At 36.0% G+C, this 22900-nt stretch overlaps 3 protein-coding genes and 1 pseudogene across 5 annotated transcripts; 2 read left to right on the forward strand and 2 right to left on the reverse strand.

The window, feature by feature from the left end:
* The first annotated feature begins 624 nt into the window (after positions 1–624).
* LOC141816696 (type IV inositol polyphosphate 5-phosphatase 9-like) lies at positions 625–2252 on the forward strand (annotated as a pseudogene).
* Positions 2253–6668: 4416 nt separating this feature from the next.
* LOC141816684 (protein Barley B recombinant-like) lies at positions 6669–8428 on the reverse strand. Of its 2 annotated transcripts, XM_074704428.1 has the most exons (3): positions 8322–8428; positions 7918–7938; positions 6669–7838 (listed from the first exon to the last, which is right to left on the reverse strand). In XM_074704428.1, exon 3 carries the CDS (start codon positions 7823–7825, stop codon positions 6932–6934), a length of 894 nt encoding a protein of 297 aa, XP_074560529.1. In that variant the 5' UTR covers positions 7826–7838; positions 7918–7938; positions 8322–8428; the 3' UTR covers positions 6669–6931. The 2 variants fall into 2 exon arrangements, with proteins under 2 accessions (XP_074560529.1, XP_074560528.1); XM_074704427.1 differs by lacking the exon at positions 7918–7938.
* Positions 8429–9611: 1183 nt separating this feature from the next.
* Positions 9612–13166, reverse strand: LOC141816711 (protein GID8 homolog). 2 transcript variants are annotated; one of them, XM_074704462.1, is made up of 6 exons: positions 13085–13166; positions 12781–12940; positions 12538–12644; positions 10859–10990; positions 10351–10507; positions 9612–9957 (listed from the first exon to the last, which is right to left on the reverse strand). In XM_074704462.1, exons 2-6 carry the CDS (start codon positions 12935–12937, stop codon positions 9836–9838), a joined length of 675 nt encoding a protein of 224 aa, XP_074560563.1. In that variant the 5' UTR covers positions 12938–12940; positions 13085–13166; the 3' UTR covers positions 9612–9835. The 2 variants fall into 2 exon arrangements, with proteins under 2 accessions (XP_074560563.1, XP_074560562.1); XM_074704461.1 differs by having other exon boundaries at positions 13024–13160.
* Positions 13167–16372: 3206 nt separating this feature from the next.
* On the forward strand, positions 16373–22638 carry LOC141816709 (glycine-rich domain-containing protein 1-like). The gene is made up of 8 exons (XM_074704458.1): positions 16373–16565; positions 17775–17892; positions 17968–18219; positions 19357–19797; positions 20401–20927; positions 21221–21419; positions 21633–21785; positions 21870–22638. The coding sequence occupies exons 1-8, from the start codon at positions 16408–16410 to the stop codon at positions 22500–22502; spliced, it is 2481 nt and encodes an 826-aa protein (XP_074560559.1). The 5' UTR covers positions 16373–16407; the 3' UTR covers positions 22503–22638.
* The last annotated feature ends 262 nt before the right edge of the window (positions 22639–22900 follow it).

Raw genomic sequence — 22900 nt, forward strand, 5'->3', positions numbered from 1 at the left:
TTGGACTGTCATCTTTACTTTTTAATTTATCCGTCGATAGAAAATTTCGATGGAGTCATATCAATCCTTCTCAGGATTAAAAATTGATAGGTACATGTTCTTTTTTAACAGTATTCTTCATGAATAGAAATTTTTTATACTGAATTCGATTGTTCGATCATTTTTCAAGATCAATCGGTTTTACCTCCATCAGCATCGCATGCTGTGCCCATCTTTATTCAACTTGCACTGGTTTCTTTCACCTTTATGAGCATCCATTCTTCTTTATATTTGTCAGAAACGAACATGTTCTAAGGGGACCAAATAAGCCTTCCTAAAGGTTCATTAAATGGCTATCTATATCTTCTTCTCCCAGCTTGGTCTTATCGCAGCCAACCTCTCACTTTCCTGAGCAAAGCAAAAAAGAAAAGGATTTTGAAGAATTACTGCGAACATGCATCATCATGATCATAATAAACAATTCATGCAAGTTGGGACATGCAGTCCCTGTCCCAGACTTGTTGTCCCTTCCAAAAAGAGCCTCATCACAGAAGCTTCTGCCTGTTTTCCACTTTCTTTGATCTCTTGATTCATCTATAAATCTCCTGTTTCACTTCGAAATCTCCTGCAACAAATAAAGCTTCCTCCCTCATGGAAGGCAGTTGCTCCTCGATCAGCCTAAAGAGAACATACAGGTATATATATATATTTTTGATCTGGGAATTCGATCGATCGATCGTTCTCCCTTAACTCTCATCTTTCTTCGTCTAGATTGTTCGTCAGCACTTGGAATGTCGGAGGCCTGCTCCCATCAGAATCAGATGATGCCGAGTTGGAGGAATGGCTGGACATCAAGAATGGCTACTATGACATCTATATTCTCGGGTATTTATTCATTCATTCATTCATTCCCATCAGTTAACTCTCTTTGTTGATCTCTTGCAAAAAGTTATCGATTTTCTTTTGGAAGAAGATTTCAAGAGATCGTGCCACTGAATGCGAGGAACGTGTTGGGCCGGAAGAAGAGAAGGGTCCTCGAGAGGTGGAGCTCACTGATAAGGAAGGCATTGAACGAACTGCCATCGTCCAAACTACAGGAAGGGAAGCAAAAGGTGCACCCGATGACGAAGGAAGAAGAAGCCGCAGGAGAATTCGAGTGCGTGGCGAGCGAGCAGATGGTGGGGATTCTCGTGTCGGTGTGGGCGAGAAGTGACCTCCGGCGATGCATCAGCCACCGGAGCATCGCCTGCGTCGGCTGCGGTGTCATGGGATGCCTCGGAAACAAGGTCTGCCTGCTGCTTAATAGATCGATCACGCGAACTTATTCTTCCTGAAATTTGATGCCTGCATTTCAGGGATCGATCTCGATTAGATTCTTGCTGCACGGGACGAGTTTCTGCTTTGCTTGCTGTCACTTCGCCTCAGGAGGCAAAGAAGGAGACGAGCTGAAGAGGAACACAAACGCCATGGAGATCCTCTCGAGGACCACCTTCCCCTCCTCTCCTCCTCCTCTCTCGACTTGCCACAGAAGATTACTGATCATGAGTAAGGGAAAATCCAACCATTTTAAGAAGGATTAGAGTTTCTTGTTCCAGTGTTTTGATGATTATTCAAATCTAACTTAACTTTCTCTATAGTCGAGTGTTCTTGTTTGGCGACTTGAACTATCGAATCTCCTTGCCTAATGCCTCCACGAGATCCTTAGTGGAGCAAAATCGCTGGAGCATTTTGTTGCAGAAGGATCAGGTAGCTAGTTTGAATATATTTCTCTTTATATATTCTTAAAATCTTGTAATGAATCGAGTTGTATAGCTAAGAATGGAGGTCTCCAAGGGGAAGGTGTTTGAAGATTGGCAAGAAGGTGCCATAACGTTCTTCCCCACCTACAAATATTATTTGAACTCGGACAAATATTACGGATGCGTTCGAACTAAAAAGAGCGGGAAATGTCGAGCCCCGGCTTGGTGAGTCTCAACCAATTAAACAGTTTTGAGTGACTTCAATTCACACGGTTCTAGTTGAGACTAAAAGAAAATTATATATTTTCTCGCAATGATTCAATAGGTGCGATAGAATTCTATGGCGCGGCGAGGGGATAAACCAAGAACGATATGATCGTTGCGAGTTAAGACTCTCTGACCATCGACCGGTGCGAGGAATCTTCATTGTCGATGTTGATGAGCCGAAGAGCTCTAGCTAAATTTTTCTCATGAGTAGATTAATTCATCCATGTCAAGGAAGTATTTTTTCCCCCTCCAATTTTTCATGAGCCGAAGGACTTTATGTAAATATAGAAAATATTATTGAAAGAATTTAATCTTATTATTTCTATTTCTATCCCGAATATTTCAATCCTATTTTGGACTTGATAATATTTTATTTAAATTCTCGATCAAATTTTAATAGTGTATCATAGTAATAATTTTTAAAAATTATATTAGGATTGTAAATAATAATCATTACCTTAAAGTTTGGTAAAGAGCAGATAAATTATGTATAAAAAATAAGAAAATAATCAGAAAATAAAGAGAGAAATTGCAATCAATACAGTAACTTTTTTTCCCCTCGTGTGACGATCAATTTTTAATAAAGGTATTTATTCAATGTGATCGATTACTGCAAAGTTCGATTGTGAATATCAAATTATTTTATATTTTTTAAATTTATTTTAATGATTAATAAAAAAATTTTTATAAGATCAGATGGATCATTTTAAAAATTAATTAGACAATAAAAATTAAATATTTAAATTATCAAATAAAATAAGAAAAAGATTGACGGCGACTTTCTTCCAATTCCTTTGGAATGTTTCCCTTGGAGTGGAGTGAGACCAAAACTTGGCCTCGCATCATCATTCCTGTCCTTTCTCACTCAATGGCCATGAATTATCTATCAAATATCTCCCCAAACAATTGATGACCTGCAGCTGTTCAGTAACTGTCTCCAACTTCAATGGTGTTATCAAGATCTTGCGACAGCAAAACTTGAGATGGAGAACAGGTTGGAGGTCATTTTAAGTGGACCATATCGTTTGGCAAATGCTTACCACATGCAAGAGTAGATAATCTAATCTATCAATTGGAATCGAATTCGAATCAAAATTATTTATATTTTTAAACTTTAAATCAAATTTAAATATCGTATATATATTTTTTAAACTCGAACTAAAATATCAATACTTTTATACTATTCAACTCAGTTTGATTCGTTTGCTCCCCTACTGAAATCATTCACTGTTAAGGCAAGATTGAAAGAAACAAAAACGCCCACAAAGCATAGTTGAATTAGTTACGACAAAACAAAATTGTTAAAGTAGACAAGGATTTAAATCTCAACAAAGTCAAAATAATGCCCTCCTCCGTTGTGAATAACTGTAACTTTTCGATTTACCTTTTCACAGATGATTATGAGACCGACCGTGTGAGACCACTGGAGTAGACAGATTCTATTTTTTTATTAAAGAAGAAGAAAAGAAAGAAACAAAATGATCAAGGTCTTGGTATTGCAATGCATAGCAGCTACCAGAATTGTTAAGATAAAAGCTATCCAAGCACATAAAGGATGTCAACTATTATGGATCTAAATAATGAGAAAGTGGAGCTCTAGATCCAAACCACACAAGAATACTTTTTGGTAAGGATCCAATCAAAGAAGATAACTCGTTCAAGATGTTAGAATATCCACAAGAGACACACGATTTCAAAATTGCAAGCGAGAAGGGAAGTGTTTATAAACGAGAAAAAATCCATAAGTTTGATGGATTTTCAGCTGCATTAGAAAAGTCAGTTAACAAATTCTAAAAAAGGTGAAGGCCATTGCTAAAATATTTGAAGGAAAACCCAAAGAAAAGACTAAAACATTCAGTTCACATCTATAAATGCCTCTATAGAGCCCTCCAACTGAGTAAAATATTAATCAACTCAAGCAGCATAAGCATGATGCATGTACTCGTTCTCTGTTTTATCAGATTTTGTTCCTGATAATTTGCTACAAAGTGATGCATTGGATGGATCTGGCAGAGAGATGAACTTTAAGCTGGAGGTGGAAGCGACATGGAGTCAAGCAGAGATGGCAAAAACTCCAAGAAATACAGTGTAGTATCAAAGAATCTGGCCTTAGTATAGACATATGAAGGAAGCGATGGGGAATCATAACACCAGAAAACCTTTTGGGTATCAAAGTAACTAACAAAGATTCAGAGTGTGGATCTAAAGTTATTAATTAAAAAAAGGAAAAAATGAATATATCAAACACTTCCAAACAAGTCCGAGTTAAGTATTTTGTGTCGTATGAGAATAGTAATCAATGAAAGAAATATATATATTAAGAACCACCATTGCTAGAGACATAACTTGGATCTCAAATATCAAAGTGAATTAGAGCAAAGAGAGGCATGAGTATTAGAAGGGAAAAATACACAATGCTCATTGCAAGTTCACATGTTTTGCTCTGATCATGGTAAGTGAAAGCAAAAGACTAACAAACTCCTTTATTTTAGAAAATGAATGTGTTTGTGACCACCACCACACCCTCCATAATCAATAAATTCATTCAGTAGCAAGACTGCTTCAATGGGGTTGTGTAGGCCATAAGACACAGATGCAGGTGAAGCATGAAGCACTAAAGCCAAGGAATTCAACATAGATACTACTGTAGCAACCACAAGTGTGATCAAACAATATTGTGCAAATCATCAAGGCTAGAAAAGTTTTCAGTTGTTTGAAACTCTTCAAGTAGAACTCTAGGATCCAAGGTGATAGGATGATATATAGCAAGTTCATCCTACTTGAGATGAACAACCATCAGATCATAAATTAAAAAAAATACCTAGATACATGACATATGCAAGAGAATATTGGGTTACAAAAACATCTCATATCTCTTCTAAGGTAGAGTGGAATATTAGTGGAGTTGCTATAGTAAATTCATATTGTTGATACATCATGTAGATACTAAGTCTGCCCGTTCTTCTATATGAAGCTGAAGATATGAGATGGGTATCCCTTCTAATGAGACAAAAAAAAAAACCTCAAATGCCTGAGCTTAGAGGAGATAATTGGAATCGGAATCGTTTGGCTTGATATTGGTTATCATGGCCCTAATAGAGTTCATTGGTAGTGAGAATACCATAAAGCAGAGGAGACAAAAATAAATAAATAAAAAGATTTAATGGTCCATGGTTCTAGATGTGCATAAGAAACAAGCAGAAAAATAGGAAGAAGAACAAAGGACTAGTGTTAATGTTTAGGATCAATGACTAATTAAAAATTTGATTAATAAATATTAAAATAAGAGCAACTTAATCTGAACATAGGAACAATTTATATACAGTTGACTCATTGGTTGGGAAGTTATTCCAGAGCAGTAGTAGGTAAGCATTGGTCTCCTTCCATGCTAAATTTTAATCCTAGGCTGGGATAGTACAATTTTAACACTATATTATGCCAGCACCCAAAATGCTTTGGCACGATGTCAAGATGAATTCAGATGAGTTTTCCTCCTTCAAACTCTTTCCCTTAGTTTTTCTACTTCTAACCAATAAAATTTTAACAATTAGATAATCAGGCCATTGTACAGCATGGTTTAGCAAGCTTATCAGGGCAAGGTGAACATGCAGCTAGGCCAGAAATAACAGAAAAACGGGTTAGCAGATCCAGAAATAATCTTTCATTACTGATCTAGATAATACAGTTTTAACAAATATACTATCTAAAGAAATATACATGCGACAGATCTGTGTATAGTGGTGACACAAAACAAAGGATGGTTAATTGATTTTTAGGAAAGATAAGCTTGTGGTGAAATTTTGTTGCAAAAGTTACATATTCTAATAAATTTGCATAACTATGGAGTTCTAGACTCATCTAACCAAAACTGGAAACTAATAAACCACAACCTGATTTACAAAATGAGAGCATGGCAACTGCTTCAATGAAGATTATAGTAATAATGCATTTGGCAAATAGATTAAGAAAATTAGCAATTCAAAAAACAATTATTGAAGCTTTATTGTACAGGCACTACATGTTCTAGTTAGTGGTAAGTGATTATGGGTTTGGGTTAACTTTGTATCTTTAAAATTCATGCTATGTGGTAGATGTAAACCAGGTTTCGTGAATTGTTTAATTAAATTCTTTTACAACCAATTAAATTGAAGGTTTTAAATAATATAAAATAATTAAATATTTTTAACTAGATACTGAGTATGTACAGCAAAATGCAAATCTACTAAATAATCAACTAATTGCATGCTAACTGCATTCCAAAGCATTGATTTCTTGACAAAATGTATATTTTAGTTGACACAAACTAAGAACCATTGATCAATAAAAAGAGGAAAAAATTATATACACTCAAAATTCATGAAATGAAATATTGCATTATAAACAACATAAATGAAAATATCTATAATAATTATAATTTTGAGCATAATTGATAAGCAATGAATTAAGATTTTTAATATGTTGAAGGAATTCTTTCAATTTTGAGTTCTGACGGTAAAAATTAAGATCAAGTTTGTGAACAGATCTAATTGCTATACCATATTAATTCCCACAGTGATCAAATACAACTTAATCATAAAAAGTATAGATATAGAGTATCAAATACACCCATACATGACTCAAAACATCATAAAAACAGTAGAAACATTAAACAGCACTTGTTAGTACACTGCCATACAAGCTTAATCTCAAGAAGAAGCAAGTGAGCAAAAAATTATATGTAGTAGGTGAAAGGATCATCTTAGGGTGCATTGTCTCGCACAAAAGGCTACAAGCTTTGATGATATAACCTGAGTGTCTAAGCCCCATAAACCATGTTAAGACTAATAATACAAAAAAGAACACTCAAGTTATATCAAAGGATCTCCACAGGACACAAATTAATCTACATTAGAGAAGCAATGATCCATTGCAAAGGCAATGATTCATAAACCTATCCAACAAAATCTTTACCTGATAGTCACAAACTTGTTAGTGCCATGCTTGGCCCAGAATGTCCTCAAGTCAATTGGGTTAGAAAGGTTATAACCTTCTCCAGCTAGCTTCTCCAGTACCTTCTTAAATGCACCCTGGCTCATCTTTCTACCGGCAATGCGTGCCCCTCTTCTCTTGGTGCTCATTGGAAGGGGATACATAGAAATGCTAGTTGTGCAGCATGCTGATTGCCATCCTCCAATACCCCACTTGTAGCATGGTTGTTGCTTTCCTGTACAAGTGCACACTGGAGTCGGAATTCTTGAGATATCAAAATCAATCCCATTAATGACCATGCTTGTGCTCTTCTTCCCAGCCTTTCCATGTGAAATGGAGCCATTAGCAACCCCATCTCTTGGTGCTGCGGCTTTCTTGGGCTTCTTTGGCTTTGGTGATTTCTGTGGACGACCCCTAGACCTCTTCTTCAAAGGAGGCTCATTTCCCTCTACTGTCTCCTGTTTCATCAAAGCCTTCTCCTCCTTAGGCTGTGGCTCCAAATGTTGAAACATTTGCACATTGTTCATTATGGTGGGATCAGGGAGGACACTATAACTGGTGTGCTGCTGATGGTTTGTTGTCAAAAAAGGGAAGTTCTTGCTATTGTCATTGTTATAGTGTATCCATCCTTCCCTCACATATTCATTCTTCACATTGTCATTACTATGGTGAAACCATCCATCTCTCACAAAGTCCATTGGAAGTGATGGCTCTGGAAGACTGCAATGCCTGTGAATGAACCCACTACTCGACACAACTGGCTTCACATCCCGCTCCACCAGAGAAGGCATGAGCCGCAACCCAAGGTTTTCCTTTGATGGTGGGTCGTAGTAGCCCCAATTCCGGATGCCTAATCCACCATCGTCATCCATGGAAGCCTATATTCTGATTTAGCAATCAGTGTAAAAAATCGTAACTTTTATGCTGATATCGACCAACACTCAAACACAATGCATCATCTTACCAATGCCCAATGCCGAACCCCCTTTCATGAAAAAAAAACAAGTGCATGAGAGATGCAAATAAAACTGCAAAATAAGCAAAAATATGTTTTTTTTTAAAAAAAAAAACTGCAAAGAAGCAGCATCCCCGAAGAAACCCTGAGGACAAAAGCCGATCGCACAAGCAACAAATAGGCCAACAGCAGAATGAAATCCCAACAAATCCCTGCAGCCTGCATTCGCAGTAAAGCTTGAACTGCCAGGTCCCAAGATGAGACATTTACAACGCATATGCTAAAAACAAGGTAAAATCTCGCAGAAAAACAGACGACGAAAAGGAAAAAACTGGCGCTGCGGTTTCAGAAACAAAGAAAACTTCCTCACTGGCAAAGCAAGGCAGGGAGGAGAAGAGGGCACCGAAATTTACCTGAGAACTGAGAAGATGGCGAAAAGGGAAGCGAGTCTAGGGTTCACCGGCGCGTGAGGTGAAAAGGGGGAATAGAGAAAAAGGGGGCAAAATACACTTTCGATAAATGCGGCAAGCGCAAATGTTTTATCTGACAAGAAAAATGTTTGCTTGCTCATAAATGCAACTCCTTTATTTTGCATCGATAAAGATAAAATAATTGCTCTGTTTTGAGAATCCAACTTGCTTTCGTTCATATCCTTCTTTCCCCCTGTGCCATTTTTTCACACCAAGAGCCATTTAAGTTTATTTTCCTCTCTTTTGCATTTAACACATGTTTTTTTCTATTTTTTATTTTTTAATAACACATCGTTATGGATGGCTCCGATTTACCTCCTCATAAATAATCATGAAATCGATCGTATAAGGCCACTAGTGGAAATGATCATGGATGGCTTGTCCTCAAAGCATTTACTGCGGGACAGACTTGCTGCAATAGACAAGAGTCAAATCTCAACGAAACCGAGATAATGTTCTCCTCCGTAGTGATTAACTGCAACTTCTCGATTTACATCTTCACAGATAATCATGAGATCGACCGTATGAAACTGCTGGAGAGACATATTTCAACTTTTTATTGCAGAAGGATCATGAATGGCTTTAAATGAATGAATGAATTATTGACCAATAAGTTTGATATCTAATTTGATGGGAGCATTTATATTTGTTTAATATAAAATAAATAAATTTAAATGCTAATGAATTATATTACAACATTCATTGACATAAATGTTTATTTATATTTTATTACACTTTAAAAATTATTTTTTTATTGCATATTAACAATGGATAGTGTTGTTTCAAAAACAACTATTATAAGGTTGTATGAATGTGGCAAAAGATATAATTACCTTTTATTTCTTAAAAGACAATTATTAAATATTTAAGTGATAATATTTTCTTAAAGAGAGAGCATTCAGGAGTCATTGATCTACCAATCCTCTGGGCAAAGCCATCACCAAATAGACAAGTTCATCAGCAAAATACTCCAACTAGGTGCACATGGATCTGGTATATCAACTTCCTTGCTTTGCTTTCAAGCAAGGAAAAAAAAGTGTGTAGGAGGATGCTGAGCAAGACGATAATTGAAACTATAATTTCAGTATGATAAACTGCAGGAGTAGGATAACTTACAGAGTTGTTTGTCTCCTTGTACTGATTCTGTTTTACAATAGTACACCAAGAGGCATGTGATCTATCTTGAGGCACAGACAATCAGAGATGATGATACTAAAAGGAGGAAAGCAGGAATTGAAAGGATAATTGACATAAATATTCAGGTAAGACAATGACAGTTCAATGATAACTTAAATATCCAAAATAAAACGGGCAACCACAACGGATCGATCGACTGGTACCACTAATTTACACGTCTACCAACTGCAAAGCTAACCGAGCCTTCCAACCGGCCGAACATATAGAATGCAGAAGCTATTCATGGACTAGTAGCTGAGAATATGGCAAGCTCTACATGTTCAAACTGCTGGATCATCAAGTGCTGCAGTTGTTAAATTGTTTATTTTTGGATAAGCAGCCTTCTCATCCAGCTGATTCTGAGCCCATATCAACATCTTCAGCAAGCTAGGAAGCTTTGGATCTGCCAAAACAATAGCAAGTCTTGTTAAGGTCAAGTTAGAAATTTTATAGCACTGAAAAACACCATATTTGATCACAGAAAATGGAAATGGATCAAGGAATTCAAATTGTTGTTTTAGTTGGTGATTATATGATTGAATTTGCTAGAGCCAGCATCAATCTACACTTACTGATCGACCTTCTGTTAAAAATATTCCTTAATAGAGTTCCCTGGGTTCTTTGGCAACTTTTGAATATTTTTTTTCTGAATCTAAAATAAGTATAGAGCTTTCATCATAAAGGATAAGATTTTGGCTCATAAATTTGAATTGGCTAGTTGTTAGTATATTTGCGCAGACCTTTATTTCATAGGAAGGAGTTGTAAAGCTAGAAGTTAAAAATAAATACCACCTACCTTTCTCATGACTTTGGCTTGTTAGTATGGCAGCATTAAGCTCACTTGCAGTTTTCAAGCGTTGTGACACATCTAGAAGATCACCATAAGGACAATTTTTCACATCTTCAAACGCCAAGAGAGCAACTGTCTTCTCCAACTCCTCAAGAAAACTTTGCTGCCAAAACCAAAATAAAGATTAAGTAGAATATATTTTTCCTCTGTAATCACAGTCAGCTAATACAGGAAACGAAAAACTTCATTCGAGATTTCACATAGGAAGCATAGATATACTTCCACCCAAACAAGAGACCAATGAAGCAACCTCAGCAAGGTTCAGAGGAATGAATTTCACCAAAATTTCCTATATGAGAGGGCCAAATGCAAATAAAAAAGAACAAACTCCTCTGAACAAGTTAATTTAAGGTCAAATGTAAGAACGATAATATATACTCCAAGTAGGTGACAATGGGAACACAAGGATCTTTAATGATGATAGTATTTCTATATAAGACTGAAACGAGCATACATTTTCTTCTCCTCTTGGAGCCAGCTCCTCCTGGGCAAACTCTAGAGCCTCTTCTATCTTTCCACTGCGAATCAACTCAATCAATCTCTGTTGCTGCAGATGGAAATACAGTTGAGGATTGGTATCTAGAATCTGCAAAACGAAACATGCCAAGTCAGGAACAAGGAAACAAATTCCTTATACAGTTTACTAAATGATTTTGAGTTGACATGATAAGTAGGCATTCATGGCGAAAGAAGGATCAAAGTAACTTGTAAATACATAATGAAATAGTTTCCAAACAATCCTACACTCTTGTTAAAATAAGATAGAAACAAAAAACATTTATCCTTCCCCAGTAGTCTACTTAAGTTGTGATGTAAATACACCAATATGAACTAATTTTGACTGCATCTCTCCGCTTGAGCTTCACACATGAGGAATGAACAACAAATCTCATGCTTATCTTTAAAGTACTAAAGACTCTCATAAAAACAGTAATCCTGCTTGCACTTCACTTAATGTTATCTTTGATAATGTTGAGCAAAATGAGAGAATTAAAGCCATGATATCAGCTCCCAATCTCTGCAACAAGCCCTAGTTTATTATTTAATAATACATATGCCAAAAAAAAGCATTGCTAGGAATTTTACATTCACCTTTGATAGAAAATATACTTAAATATAACAACAATAAAAACAAGTAGTAATACGCAACACTTTGAGGTCTATTATACTGGACCTTTTTCTTCTAAGGAACTCTATGTGAGATTATATCAGCAGTAATATCTAGATCTTTCAGATCACTTTCATCTTGTGTTTACTTGGATGGAAACAAGAGAGAAAAGAAAAGAATGAAACCAAGTGATTGATTTCTCTTGTTCGGAAGGAAAGAGAGAAAAAAGTTGAGCGGAAATGAAATGTACATCTCAAAAACACACAAAAAAACAAATAAACAGAGTATTTCTCATTTTCAATTCTAAGCAAACAATATAAATGAAATAGTGATAGTTTTGTTTGGTATCTCAATCCCTTGAACTTTCAATCATAATCAATTCATTAATCTAATGGTAGAATTGTTAGTCACGTTGGACGTGACGTTCACATTCAAAGTTACACAAGGACTAGAAACTTAGAGTTTCCATAGTGTGAACAGCAAAAATGTGAGTCTGTATAACACTTAATTGATAAGTATATCTGCCCCAGAGCAAGAAGTTATAACACATCTATAAAGGGCAGTCCGGTGCATTAAGCTCTCGCCAATATAGGATCCCAGGGACAGTCAAGCCACATTGGGTTTATTATACATAGTCTTATCTTGCATTTTGCAAGAGGTTGTTTCCACGACTCATACCTATGATCTCAAAGTCACATGGTAGCAACTTTACCGTTACGCTAAGGCTCCCCTTTGGTTATAATACATCTATGACGAAAGAAGAAAACTATTTAGGGCTCCATATGAATTGAAAGGTATATGATTTCCCCTGATTCGCTATCAAGGGTGACAACTCCTAGGATACAGATTAGGACTATCAGCACACAAAAGATCAATTTTTCAGAAAGTTCAAAATTTACATTCGTAGGATAATCCCAATAGTTGTCTGATCAAATAACAAAAATTCTCTATACAAACAATCAGTTAAACATTGGTCCACAGAACAAACACCTAAACGAGGTGCGATGACAGAATTTGAGCTTTACCGTAGGATTCAAATCATTAACTTTCTCGATAGCATCCTCCACATTGCCAGATTGCAGAGCCTGCTTCACAGCCATGCGATCAGTTATTGTGGCGAGGTCAACGTCAGCTAATCACTCATAAGGAAAAATAAAACAGAATCACACGATTGACAATTACGAAAGGAACAAGCAAAGGAAAGCCCAGAACAAACACAAAAACAAAATACGCAAAAGAACAATTTTTAATTAAAATTGACAGGATACGCTCGGTGCCGGATTCAACGCGGAACTTCTCGGCGGCGTCCACATAGCCTTCGGTGACGAGAAAGTTCATGACGAGTTTATTCATGTCCTCCTTCGTGATCTTCACATCCTTAAGCTTCCTCTCCCATTCATCCCTCGTAATCACCTTCTTCGACATCGGCTGCGAGCGAAGAAGAGGATTCAGTCAAAAAGGGAAACAAAACCCTAATCGGCTTCTGGAATGGAGATGAAGAGGAAGATTACAGGGGCTTCGATAGGGTTAAAACGGGCAGGAAGGTAGTAGAACATGAGATCGCCGGATTACCACGGTGCGGCTGATCCCATCGGCGGCCGCGGAGGAAGCGGCGGCGGCGGTCGGCTTCGAGGATCACTGATTCGAGAATAAGTCTATAGTAAATAATTTGTTCGAATAAATTTAATATTCTTAAATAAATTCTAGAATAATTTATAAATCAATCTATTTACTCGTCTAAACATTTAATTATAAATTTTCTTTTAATTTTTTAATTAAGATATGATTTCTTTGGAAGCCTTCAGCCCCATTTTTGCTTATGAAAGAACATAAATTAGAGGTGTCCATTTTTGGGAAGGAGTAATCGGATTAAAATAAAATATTATTAAACAAATTTTATCTGAATTCAAATTTAATTTGAAATTTTAAATCTCAAATCCAAATCCATATAATCCAATCAATCCAAAAACCTCTAATAATTTGAATTTTTTTATAATTATTTATTTTTATTTTAATATTTTATTATTATTAACTAATATTTTATAAAATATCCTAATTTTTAAAATAAAATTTAACTTAAATCTAAAAAATCTATTGAATTCTAAATCTGGAAACATAGATCAATCTGAATCCGAATCTAATTCAAATTTAATCTAATTTAAAATTCCTCAATTCGAATTTGATCCAAATTCAAAAATTTTGAATTCTAATCCTAACCTAACTTAATTTTTTCCAGATTGAATCAAATCAAATTAACAGATCAAAATCATTTTTGATACTCCTATGAGAAATCAATTGAGATACAGCAGATTCATATTCATAGGAGAAATTTTTTAACCCAAGTAATGACTAATGAATGTATACAACGCCACAAAATGACAAGAACCTGAAGCAAACTCTCCCAAGTAATGGTTTAAGTATCAAAGATGTACCAAACAATCAATGGTTAATGGAAAGTTGATCAATATTTTTCGTTAGTTAGATGAAAAATCTACAGAATTGTATATTTTTTCGGATTTACTTTGATGGCTAATGAAAAAGATGGATTGTAATAAGGTTGTTAGTATTATGTTTGAGTATATGTTTACAGATAGAGTTTGATTAAAGTATCATCTCATTTATTTAACTTTTCTCTTTGCTTATAGTATCATCCATCTATTCTCACTTAAGTTCTGCCTTTGAAGAATGAAACTATACCCTAATAGCTAATACTCCCTTAAGTCTGTTCTCTAATTCTCACTAGCTTCCAGCTCAGTCAGTTTTTACACTACGCTGTCTCGTGGTAGTAGATGCAGCAACCTCTTTTGTCCTACTCTACTCTACTCTACTTGTGCTCCTACACGTCAACAAGTAACCAAAGATGGGCAAAAATTAAAAAGGCCTTAGAATCATCAGAGTATCCCTTTTTTATTTTTTTCCAAAAAAAATAAACCTCTTTGTAAAATTACATGACTATCCTTAAATGCAGTTATTTAGAATTATCAAATGGATAATCTATGACAAAACAAATTAATTCATAAAAAATTCATCATATAGCGAGGCGGGATGGGCCGATCCACCAATTTGGCAGACTGAGAAATTTTCAACCCATCCTAATCCAATATAGATTGTGAGTTAAGCAGATCAATTCATGGACCTATTAAAAAATAAAAAATATATGAAATATTAAAATTTTTAAATTTGAATTGCATTTTAAATGGATCAAGTTGAAAATTTTTAATCTAGTTTGCTATTTAGATTAATTAAATCTACTAGTTCATTGAGTTTTCTACTTTAATTTTAAATTTTTTTAAAAAAATAAATTTTCTCAACTCGTGAGTCAATCCAAGTCTGCCACGAGCCGATCCATGCGGATCGCAAGCATAGGCGGATCAATCTATTTGAACCCATTTTAAAATGAACTTATAAAATTTTAATTCAACTCATCTAAAAAAAATGATAAATCCCAGTCAGTCTCATGGACTCAATCCTTGAGGGTGACCGGCCCGGTCCCATAGAAATTTCTCACCGACCACCAAGGTAAATCGGGAAGCGCATACGATGGTCAGTCCAGATGTTCAGCATCCTTTGATTGCGTTCTCCATTTGAAAGAAAATTCTTACAAATACGCCGTAGCTGGGGATCGAACCGTAAGTCCATGGATCATAACCCGAATGCCTTACTGTTGCACCATTACCCGGGGATAATTCAACTCATCTAAATTATTTAGTAGGGTGGTCCAATCTGACAGCTCTAATTTAAATTGATGCTCCAAGTAAATTTTAATTTTTAGATAATTAATTTTTAAGTTAAAATTTTGAATCGGTCAGTCAATTGCGTAAACAGCACAAATTCATAGTATGATAGTTAAGAAATCTTAACTATTATAATATTATGATAGCTATAAAATTATAGTTGTCAAAATGTAAATATTAAAAGATTAAATTAAATCTATATTGTAATAGTTGTAAAATATTATTATAATATGAATATTATTAAATAAATTAAATTTATATTATAATAAGTTATAAAATTATAATTATTACATCATTAAAAAAATTGATAATCCCAATAGCCACATCTCTGGGGTGGTCAGTCCGGTCCCACGGAAGTTTCCCACCGACCACCAGGGTAAATCGGTATAATTATTACATCACAGATATTATTGAACATATCAAATTAATGTGATCGATTAAAAATTTAAATTTAAAATTGATACGTCAAAAAATTAAAATCCGTCGAAACGCTCCAAGGTAACCATTAGTCTCTGTGATAGTACAGTGAGCTTTGTTTGTAGTACAACCAACCTCTTCTCTCCTAACCATCTAACTTGTGTTCCTGGTACTACTCACCCAGTCGTTCGGTCGGTTCACACTTCTTTCTTCTTTAACTATTGAACCGGCTGGATTTTTAAATTGGATTTATATTCAATTATTAAAAAATATTTAATTGGAAGCGTGCCTGAATATATAAATGAATTACTTGATTAATATTATTCACAAAATGAAAATATTCTGAAAAACAAATTCCAACGAAGAAAATTTTAATGGCGCGTTTTGATCAATCATATAGTCTACGAGGACTTTTCAGTAAAATTGCCTAATTTTTTTACAGAAAACTCTTTTTATCTTATTTTATTGAAAAGAAATCCCTGTAACGGTACTACAAATATACAAGCATCGAAGCTGAGCACTTCACGGCGTACAGGTCTTCAGTCGCCCAACGAGGTAAGCGTCTTCGACATCTGATCATGCCCTTCAAATCCTCGCCTCTCCTCCTGATTTGTATTAGGCACCATCCTCTGCTTCAAGGATCACTCTTTGTGCTGTTTTCTTTCAATCTGGTTCTCGTCGTCTCGATGTTTTACTTTGGGCGTCCATTTCGGCAGATTGTTCAGTCTTTCGGGACAAAATTAGATGGACAAGGAACAGGAGGCGGCGTGGCTGGAGGCGCAGAAGGTCGTTGTCACTGCGGACCTCGTCGCGGCCGCCAAGCAACATCTGGAGTTCCTAGCGGCTGTAGATCGCCGGAGGTGGCTCTACGACGGCTCCCTTCTGGATCGTGCCGTCTACAGGTAAGAACGTAGGTGGGATTTTTTTCCCAATTTTTCTTGCGTGTGGTAGGGTTTACATGTCCATGTTTGTTGTTAGAAATTTCTTGTTGACTTTGGAAGCGTATGAATATGATAAAAAATATCTGGCCTTGGGATTATCTCACAACCAAAACTTCTGTGGATTGGACTGGTCAGAGTTATTTTATTGTTTTCTAGAGATAATGGAGAAATCAAGGGACTTGATTTTGACAGGGTAAGAAATTAAAAGGAGCAAATGCGCATTTGGTGATCTGTCGTGAACAACTCATTTATTGCTCATCAGGAACTATGTTTTTCTTGAGAACATCTTAATTTAAAAAACAGGATTAGTTAATTAATCTAGCGTGCATGTTTTCAAATCTAGCACATTATTTTATAATTTTTTCAATTCTATCATAACATCCATAGTTCATGCAACCTCTAGCACTCATTAACTCGTTTTTCTGTTAGTGTGATATCTTTCAGCAAGATGCTAACATGGATAGTCGTGTTATGCTATATAATTAATTAATCCTAAAGAGTAAAATATATAAATATATTATACAATAATTAGAGAAATATTTCTAGTTCATCCATATAAAATCAAATTATAATGTTTCCAATATAACTACATCACTCTATTAACTAAGAAAAAGAGCACGCTTATTTTGTTTCCAATATAAATTGATACAAGAATTAAGTTGTTTGCCAAACAAACATCAAAAGTGTTTTTTTTAACCCAAAAATAGTCACTTTAATTTAAGATAATTTATATACACCATATTGCTCATGTTATGGCAAAGGTGATACAATTTGCCAAGTGGGTGTAAGTATTAATGATCTCACCTCAAACTCTATAGATTTGTTCTAAAATTTCGAATTGACTCCACCTATAATCCAATCAACACCTGTTAAATCTCCCTTAATTAGATTGCATTAGACAAATAACAGAGGTTGATTTGAAATGTCATTCATAAGTCTAAAAGAGCTTTTCTTCTAACGATTTAACATAATGAATTGATTTATACAACAATATTAATGAGGGATAAGTTGGCTGTCAATCCACTTTTCCAAAGTATTTGATTGATTTTTTTTTTTTACATTTTTCTTTAGTAATTTTGACTTGGAGGATCAAATCCAGGTTTTTGCAATTATGTTTGGAAAACCGCTAGACTTTTGTCTTTCATTGACGTGCGTGCTCTTGCTATCTAGATACAAGGTTTTCTGGCTTCCTTTGCTAGCCAAGCATTGTGAACATGGAACAGAGAATGATTTTTTGTATGTCCCTCTTGACTGTGAATGGATATGGCACTGTCATCGACTGAATCCGGTGCACATATATTCTGAGGATTGAATTCTTTGTATGACTATTGGTGGATTATTTCTCATTCTATTTCACTTTCAGGTCCAATACAAAAAGGACTGTGAGGAAATTTTTGGGAGGATCCTAGATAACCATAATGTCATATCATCGCTACAAGAAAGGTCCAAGCACAAAATGACAGAGAAGTGGTCAGAGATATACCCAGAGGAGCCGTTTGAGCTCAGCTGTGATACTGTCTCAAAGGAAGCTTCAGCCGAGCACCATGGAGTTGCTTCAAGGCTTACATATGATTTGGTTTCTGCTGTTAAAAGGCAGTCTTCTTTTTGCTACCAGGTACTGAAATTATTGCTATTGTTTTTCTTGATATACTAATGAATTACCAAGCTTGTCATCAGTCTTTTATGGTGATTGTTATTCTTTTCTCGGTTTACTGCCAGAAGCAGAAAGAAGAACAAAAACTTGTGCTAGAACTTGCAGAAACTTACACGTATGTTTGTCTTCTTAAATTGAGGGACAGAACATGAACCAGTTGACTTCTGAACAAATGCTACTTATAATCTTAGTAAATTTAAAATGTGATTCATGCAAAGGTCCTCAAAATCTGTTAGGCTGCAGAAAACTAACATAGGGACTCACTCATGTGTGCATCCCATGCCTTTTTGTGGATAGATGGAATGTGTAATATCTACACAGACCATAATTATTGTATATAACTAACAATATTACAATATATTGACTGTAATTAATAGACAGGACTTCTTATAGCTAGCTATCAATTTCACATGGCGAGAAGATGGTCAAAGGAAATTTGTATCTTGCACTTTATAATGATTGTCGAGGACAAAGATCACAGAATCCATGCTAAAGTTTGTGGAACGATATACTTAACTCAGAATCAAGCCAGTTATAAACTGAAGTAAATTACAATATATGCTTCTACTGGTGGTTCTATTACCTAGAGAGGCTATATCACTCTGCTTTGTCAAGCTAACCAACAGGTTTAGAAAAAATATCTTTTGCAATTCCCAAAATTGACTAATTTTGGAGGCAAAACAACATTGATAATTGAGATGAACCTCCAAAGAGTTTTCTGGTGCAGGCCTATTTCTTATGAACTTTTGCAGTTTAACCTTTTTAGAAACCAGTTGAAGATTTTTATAAATAACAAGATGAGAGGGAACAAAAATTAAAAAAAAAAAAGAATTAAATGTTTTTAGTAGCTGACTTCCTCTTGGTTTTCATGTAGGCACTAGGCACTATATGAAAATGAAAATAGAAATGTATTGATTGATTTAACATTTTGGAATTATAGTTTCTCTTTTGCTCTGTGTAAATCAGATTATCTTGTCAAAAATAATTTCTTTGCATGCTTGGACCTAAACTGAACATTCACATCTGATTTTTTTTCTAACCTCCCTTCATTCTCCAAAATTGCTCATTTGTTCCTTGAATACTATTACTATCTGATAGGTGTCAAGATCATGCATGCATGATAGACGATATCTGGAAGGAGCAGCTGCAAGATACAAGGGCTTCCTTAATCTGATCAAGATTAACCACGATAGATCAATCAAACAATTCACTGTGCCAACCTATGACATAGATCTCATGTGGCATTCTCACCAACTGCATCCTCATTCGTACTGCAATGACATGATTAACCTGCTTGGGAAGGTATTAGAACATGATGATATGGACTCCAACAGGTCGAAAGGGAAGAAACTTGATGTTGGATTTGAGAAAACAACAAAGCAGTGGGAAGATACATATGGATCCAGATATTGGAAGGCAGGTGCAATGTACAGAGGGAACTCTCCTTCTCCAGTGACATCCGTTCCATATTTTTCTAGCCATCCAGTTGTAGATGAAACAATCATTGACAAGTCCCTTAAACAACCTATGGTTGTTCAGGTATTTTTGCTTTTTGCACCTGAGAACAGACATTTCTAGCTTTTATCTAAACAAAGATGGATTGCAAAAGTGGGGAAGGCAAGACACTTTGTGAATATTCTTAATATATTGGCCTAAAATTATAACTAATCCTAAGATAATTTGACAGATTAAGTAAGCCTTTTCAGTTAAGCTACCTTCAGGCCGCAAAACTATCTCAACAATGTGTGAATTACATGGTGTGCTTGTTCTAATTTGATATGTTCTACACAAGATGACAAGAAGCAAAGAAATTTTATTTTTCAATAGTCCATTTGAACATGCAAAGCCACATCAAGATATGCATCTGAGTACATTTCTTTTGAAAATCTAAGTTGTGACATGGATTTAATTAAGCTGGGTTTGACATGGATTTAATTCAATTGAGTATGCTTCCTGTTAGATAAAAATTAAATATACCTAGTCTGAAAATACACCTAATCTTTTGTCTAATTCTTAGATAGAATTAGTCATGTTTAGGATTTTTATGTTGTCTATAAATACATGTAAAAGTGTGATAGAATATTTTCCCTTTCCATAATTTCTCCACTTTCAGTTGTTTAGTTGCAATTGTCATTTATGCAGGTGCTTTTTGAGATTGTGGAAATAAAAAACTTACCAAACAGCGAAAAGAGCAACCTATACGTATTATTTGCCAAGAAAAAACCAGATCTATTCTTCTACGGTGGTGCTCTAACCATTCAATCTGTATCTGGTAAGAAACACCGAGCCGGTTTCACATGTGAACCAACGGGAGAGCTCACTTTGACACTTATGTCAAGATGGAAACCAAAGATTGCCACATTAGCAAGAACAATTGGGACGACCTCAATTTCCCTTGAAGACTTGAATAATCCTAGTTCAGAATTGTCGACCGAGAAGTGGTTTGAATTGAAGCCCCATTCTGGGAATGTGGACTCTAAACCAGTTTGTCTACGGGTCGCAGTGTCTTTTACAGTTCCAGTTCTTGCTCCCTTTGAACTTCGCATGTTTAAATCACTTTCTGTCTCCACCAACACATGCTTGTTACCACTTGGAGGGAAGGAAAAGTTCAAAGGTTGGACACGTTTCCTTGATTATAATGGTGAGGAAGTAATTCGTCTGCAAATTAGGTATGCATTCTACGTATGAACTCCGAACTTTGATGTTAAAATTATTGCTATCTAGAAGGTTGTTTTTAAAAATGCATTCATATTCCCTTAATTTTTTCATGTGCCACACACAACTGGTGCTTGTCTATAGATTGTTGGAGTCAAACCACGTCTCTCCCTATTAAAATATACTGTGAAATGCATTAGCCCTGTATTTATGATTTTTCTAAACACATGATGTTATGTTCTCGGAGAAAATATGATATTCTATTTGGAAATGGAAATAAAGTAATTAGTTAGTTTTATACTAACAGGAATCTGGAGACATTGGAAGGCAAAAATGGCACTTCTTTAACGAGGGAAGTCGTTGGCATATCAAGAGAATCGAGAAACCCATGGCAACTAGCAAAGTACGCAGACAATAACTGGTCACTGAATAACTACAATATCTCACTAGTTGAGAATAAAACAGATCAAGATGGCCATATATTTGAAATCAAAGGTGATTTCATGGTAAGTTCATTGTTTGCTAGTCTTTGCCAACTTCCAATCCACATATAAGTTTCTCAGTATCCATGTATCCTGTTCTTTTGGGACGTAGTAAAAGATGCTTAATTCCTTTGATTCTAATCCACTACGTGTATGCTGAAACTACTTTGGAATGTTCATATTATTGCTAGTTGTTTCCTGTTGCGTCTAAAGCTTCAGCTTCTATTTTTTAAACAGATGAAGCTCTTCCTCGGGAAAAAGCTGGAATATGAACCCAAATGTTGCAAGGAAAAAAATGGCAATGAGTTCATTACACTCGTTGAGTTTTCTGCTGAAAATCCCTATGGAAAAGCTGTCGCATTGTTCGACATGAAAGCTGGTGTTATCGAGGTAATAACCAGATGTTTTTTTTTTTTTTGCAATTCTTGCTCGTATTAATTCCTCAACAGATTCCTACTGTCATCTTGTGAATAGGTCAATGAAACGAAGTTTGTTTTACTTGGTGTTCTATTGGCATTCATTCTCAAATATGAGAGTAAAAGGCAACGCAACAAGGTCCTTCCGAGCAAAGAGGATGCAGAAGTGATCCCCAGCGCAAAGGAGGTTAATGGAATAGCCTGTGCTGAGGATCTAGTGAAGATCGTGGATTCTGTTGCAGACAATGAAGACAAGCTCGTCGCATTAAGCGGCCAAAACTCTGGTGGTTGTGGAGGTGGATGCGGCGGAGGTTGCGGCGGTGGATGCGGTGGAGGCTGCGGGAAAATGTCTGGTGGTTGTGGTGGATGCGGCGGAGGTTGCGGTGGTGGATGCGGTGGAGGCTGCGGGAAAATGTCGGGAGGTTGTGGTGGATGCGGCGGAGGCTGTGGCGGTGTGTCTGCTGGCTGTGGCGGCGGTTGTGGTGGCAAATGTGGCGGCGGTGGATGTGGAGGTTGTGGAAGCATGGCGACTGGCAATATGCCTAGTGCTGCTAGCTGCGGAGATATGGTGGTGGATGGCAATACAATGACTGATGCCGTGAGCGATGGTTTTGGTCAGTATGGAGCTCATCATGTCATTCACGACAATGTTCCTGCAGTGGGCCACGCAGGGAGTCTGGTCGCTGTTTAAATGCATAAGATGTGTGCAATAAATAATGGCAAATGTTGATGTCGTTTGCTGCTTGTTCGATGTTTGTTGGCGATGCTTGTACACATGGATAGTGTGACTAAATTAAGAAATGTTTATTCGCAACTTACAATACTAAGTGATGCAGTCCAAATCTCTCTTTCCACAGCTCCAGATCTCTTGATCGGTCGCACCGCCTTTTTTAGGTTTACACCAGTAGAGGCTCCCTTCGTTCCACACCTGAGTGAATCTCCGATCTGCAAAGAAAGAGTATCTTCTTCGGAAGAAAAATTTGAGCTGAAAGAAAAATGTCTTGGCTAAGGCAAAAGGCAAAAGAAAGAAGAAACACAATGATCAGGTCTCTTAATTGGAACATGACTCAGCATTTATCTGTGTAATCT

The sequence above is a fragment of the Curcuma longa genome, unplaced genomic scaffold, assembly GCF_044706935.1.
Source record: "Curcuma longa cultivar G26 ecotype Majalengka, Jawa Barat unplaced genomic scaffold, ITB_CL_G26_1.1 contig_17752, whole genome shotgun sequence".
Classification (NCBI taxonomy): Eukaryota; Viridiplantae; Streptophyta; class Magnoliopsida; order Zingiberales; family Zingiberaceae; genus Curcuma; species Curcuma longa.

Bases quoted from the DNA above. Each gene is read 5' to 3' on its own strand.
- LOC141816684 (XM_074704427.1), bottom strand. From the start codon at position 7,825: ATGGATGACGATGGTGGATTAGGCATCCGGAATTGGGGCTACTACGAC.
- LOC141816711 (XM_074704461.1), bottom strand. From the start codon at position 13,068: ATGTTCTACTACCTTCCTGCCCGTTTTAACCCTATCGAAGCCCCT. The intron at 10,508-10,858 runs GTATGCTCGTTT...TGGTTTTGGCAG, and splicing joins CTCCAAGAGGAGAAGAAAAT to CAAAGTTTTCTTGAGGAGTT. The intron at 9,958-10,350 runs GTAGGTGGTATT...TTGTTTTGGCAG, and splicing joins AAGCCAAAGTCATGAGAAAG to ATCCAAAGCTTCCTAGCTTG.
- LOC141816709 (XM_074704458.1), top strand. From the start codon at position 16,408: ATGGACAAGGAACAGGAGGCGGCGTGGCTGGAGGCGCAGAAGGTCGTT. The intron at 17,893-17,967 runs GTGCACATATAT...TTTCACTTTCAG, and splicing joins ACTGTCATCGACTGAATCCG to GTCCAATACAAAAAGGACTG. The intron at 19,798-20,400 runs GTATTTTTGCTT...TCATTTATGCAG, and splicing joins AACAACCTATGGTTGTTCAG to GTGCTTTTTGAGATTGTGGA.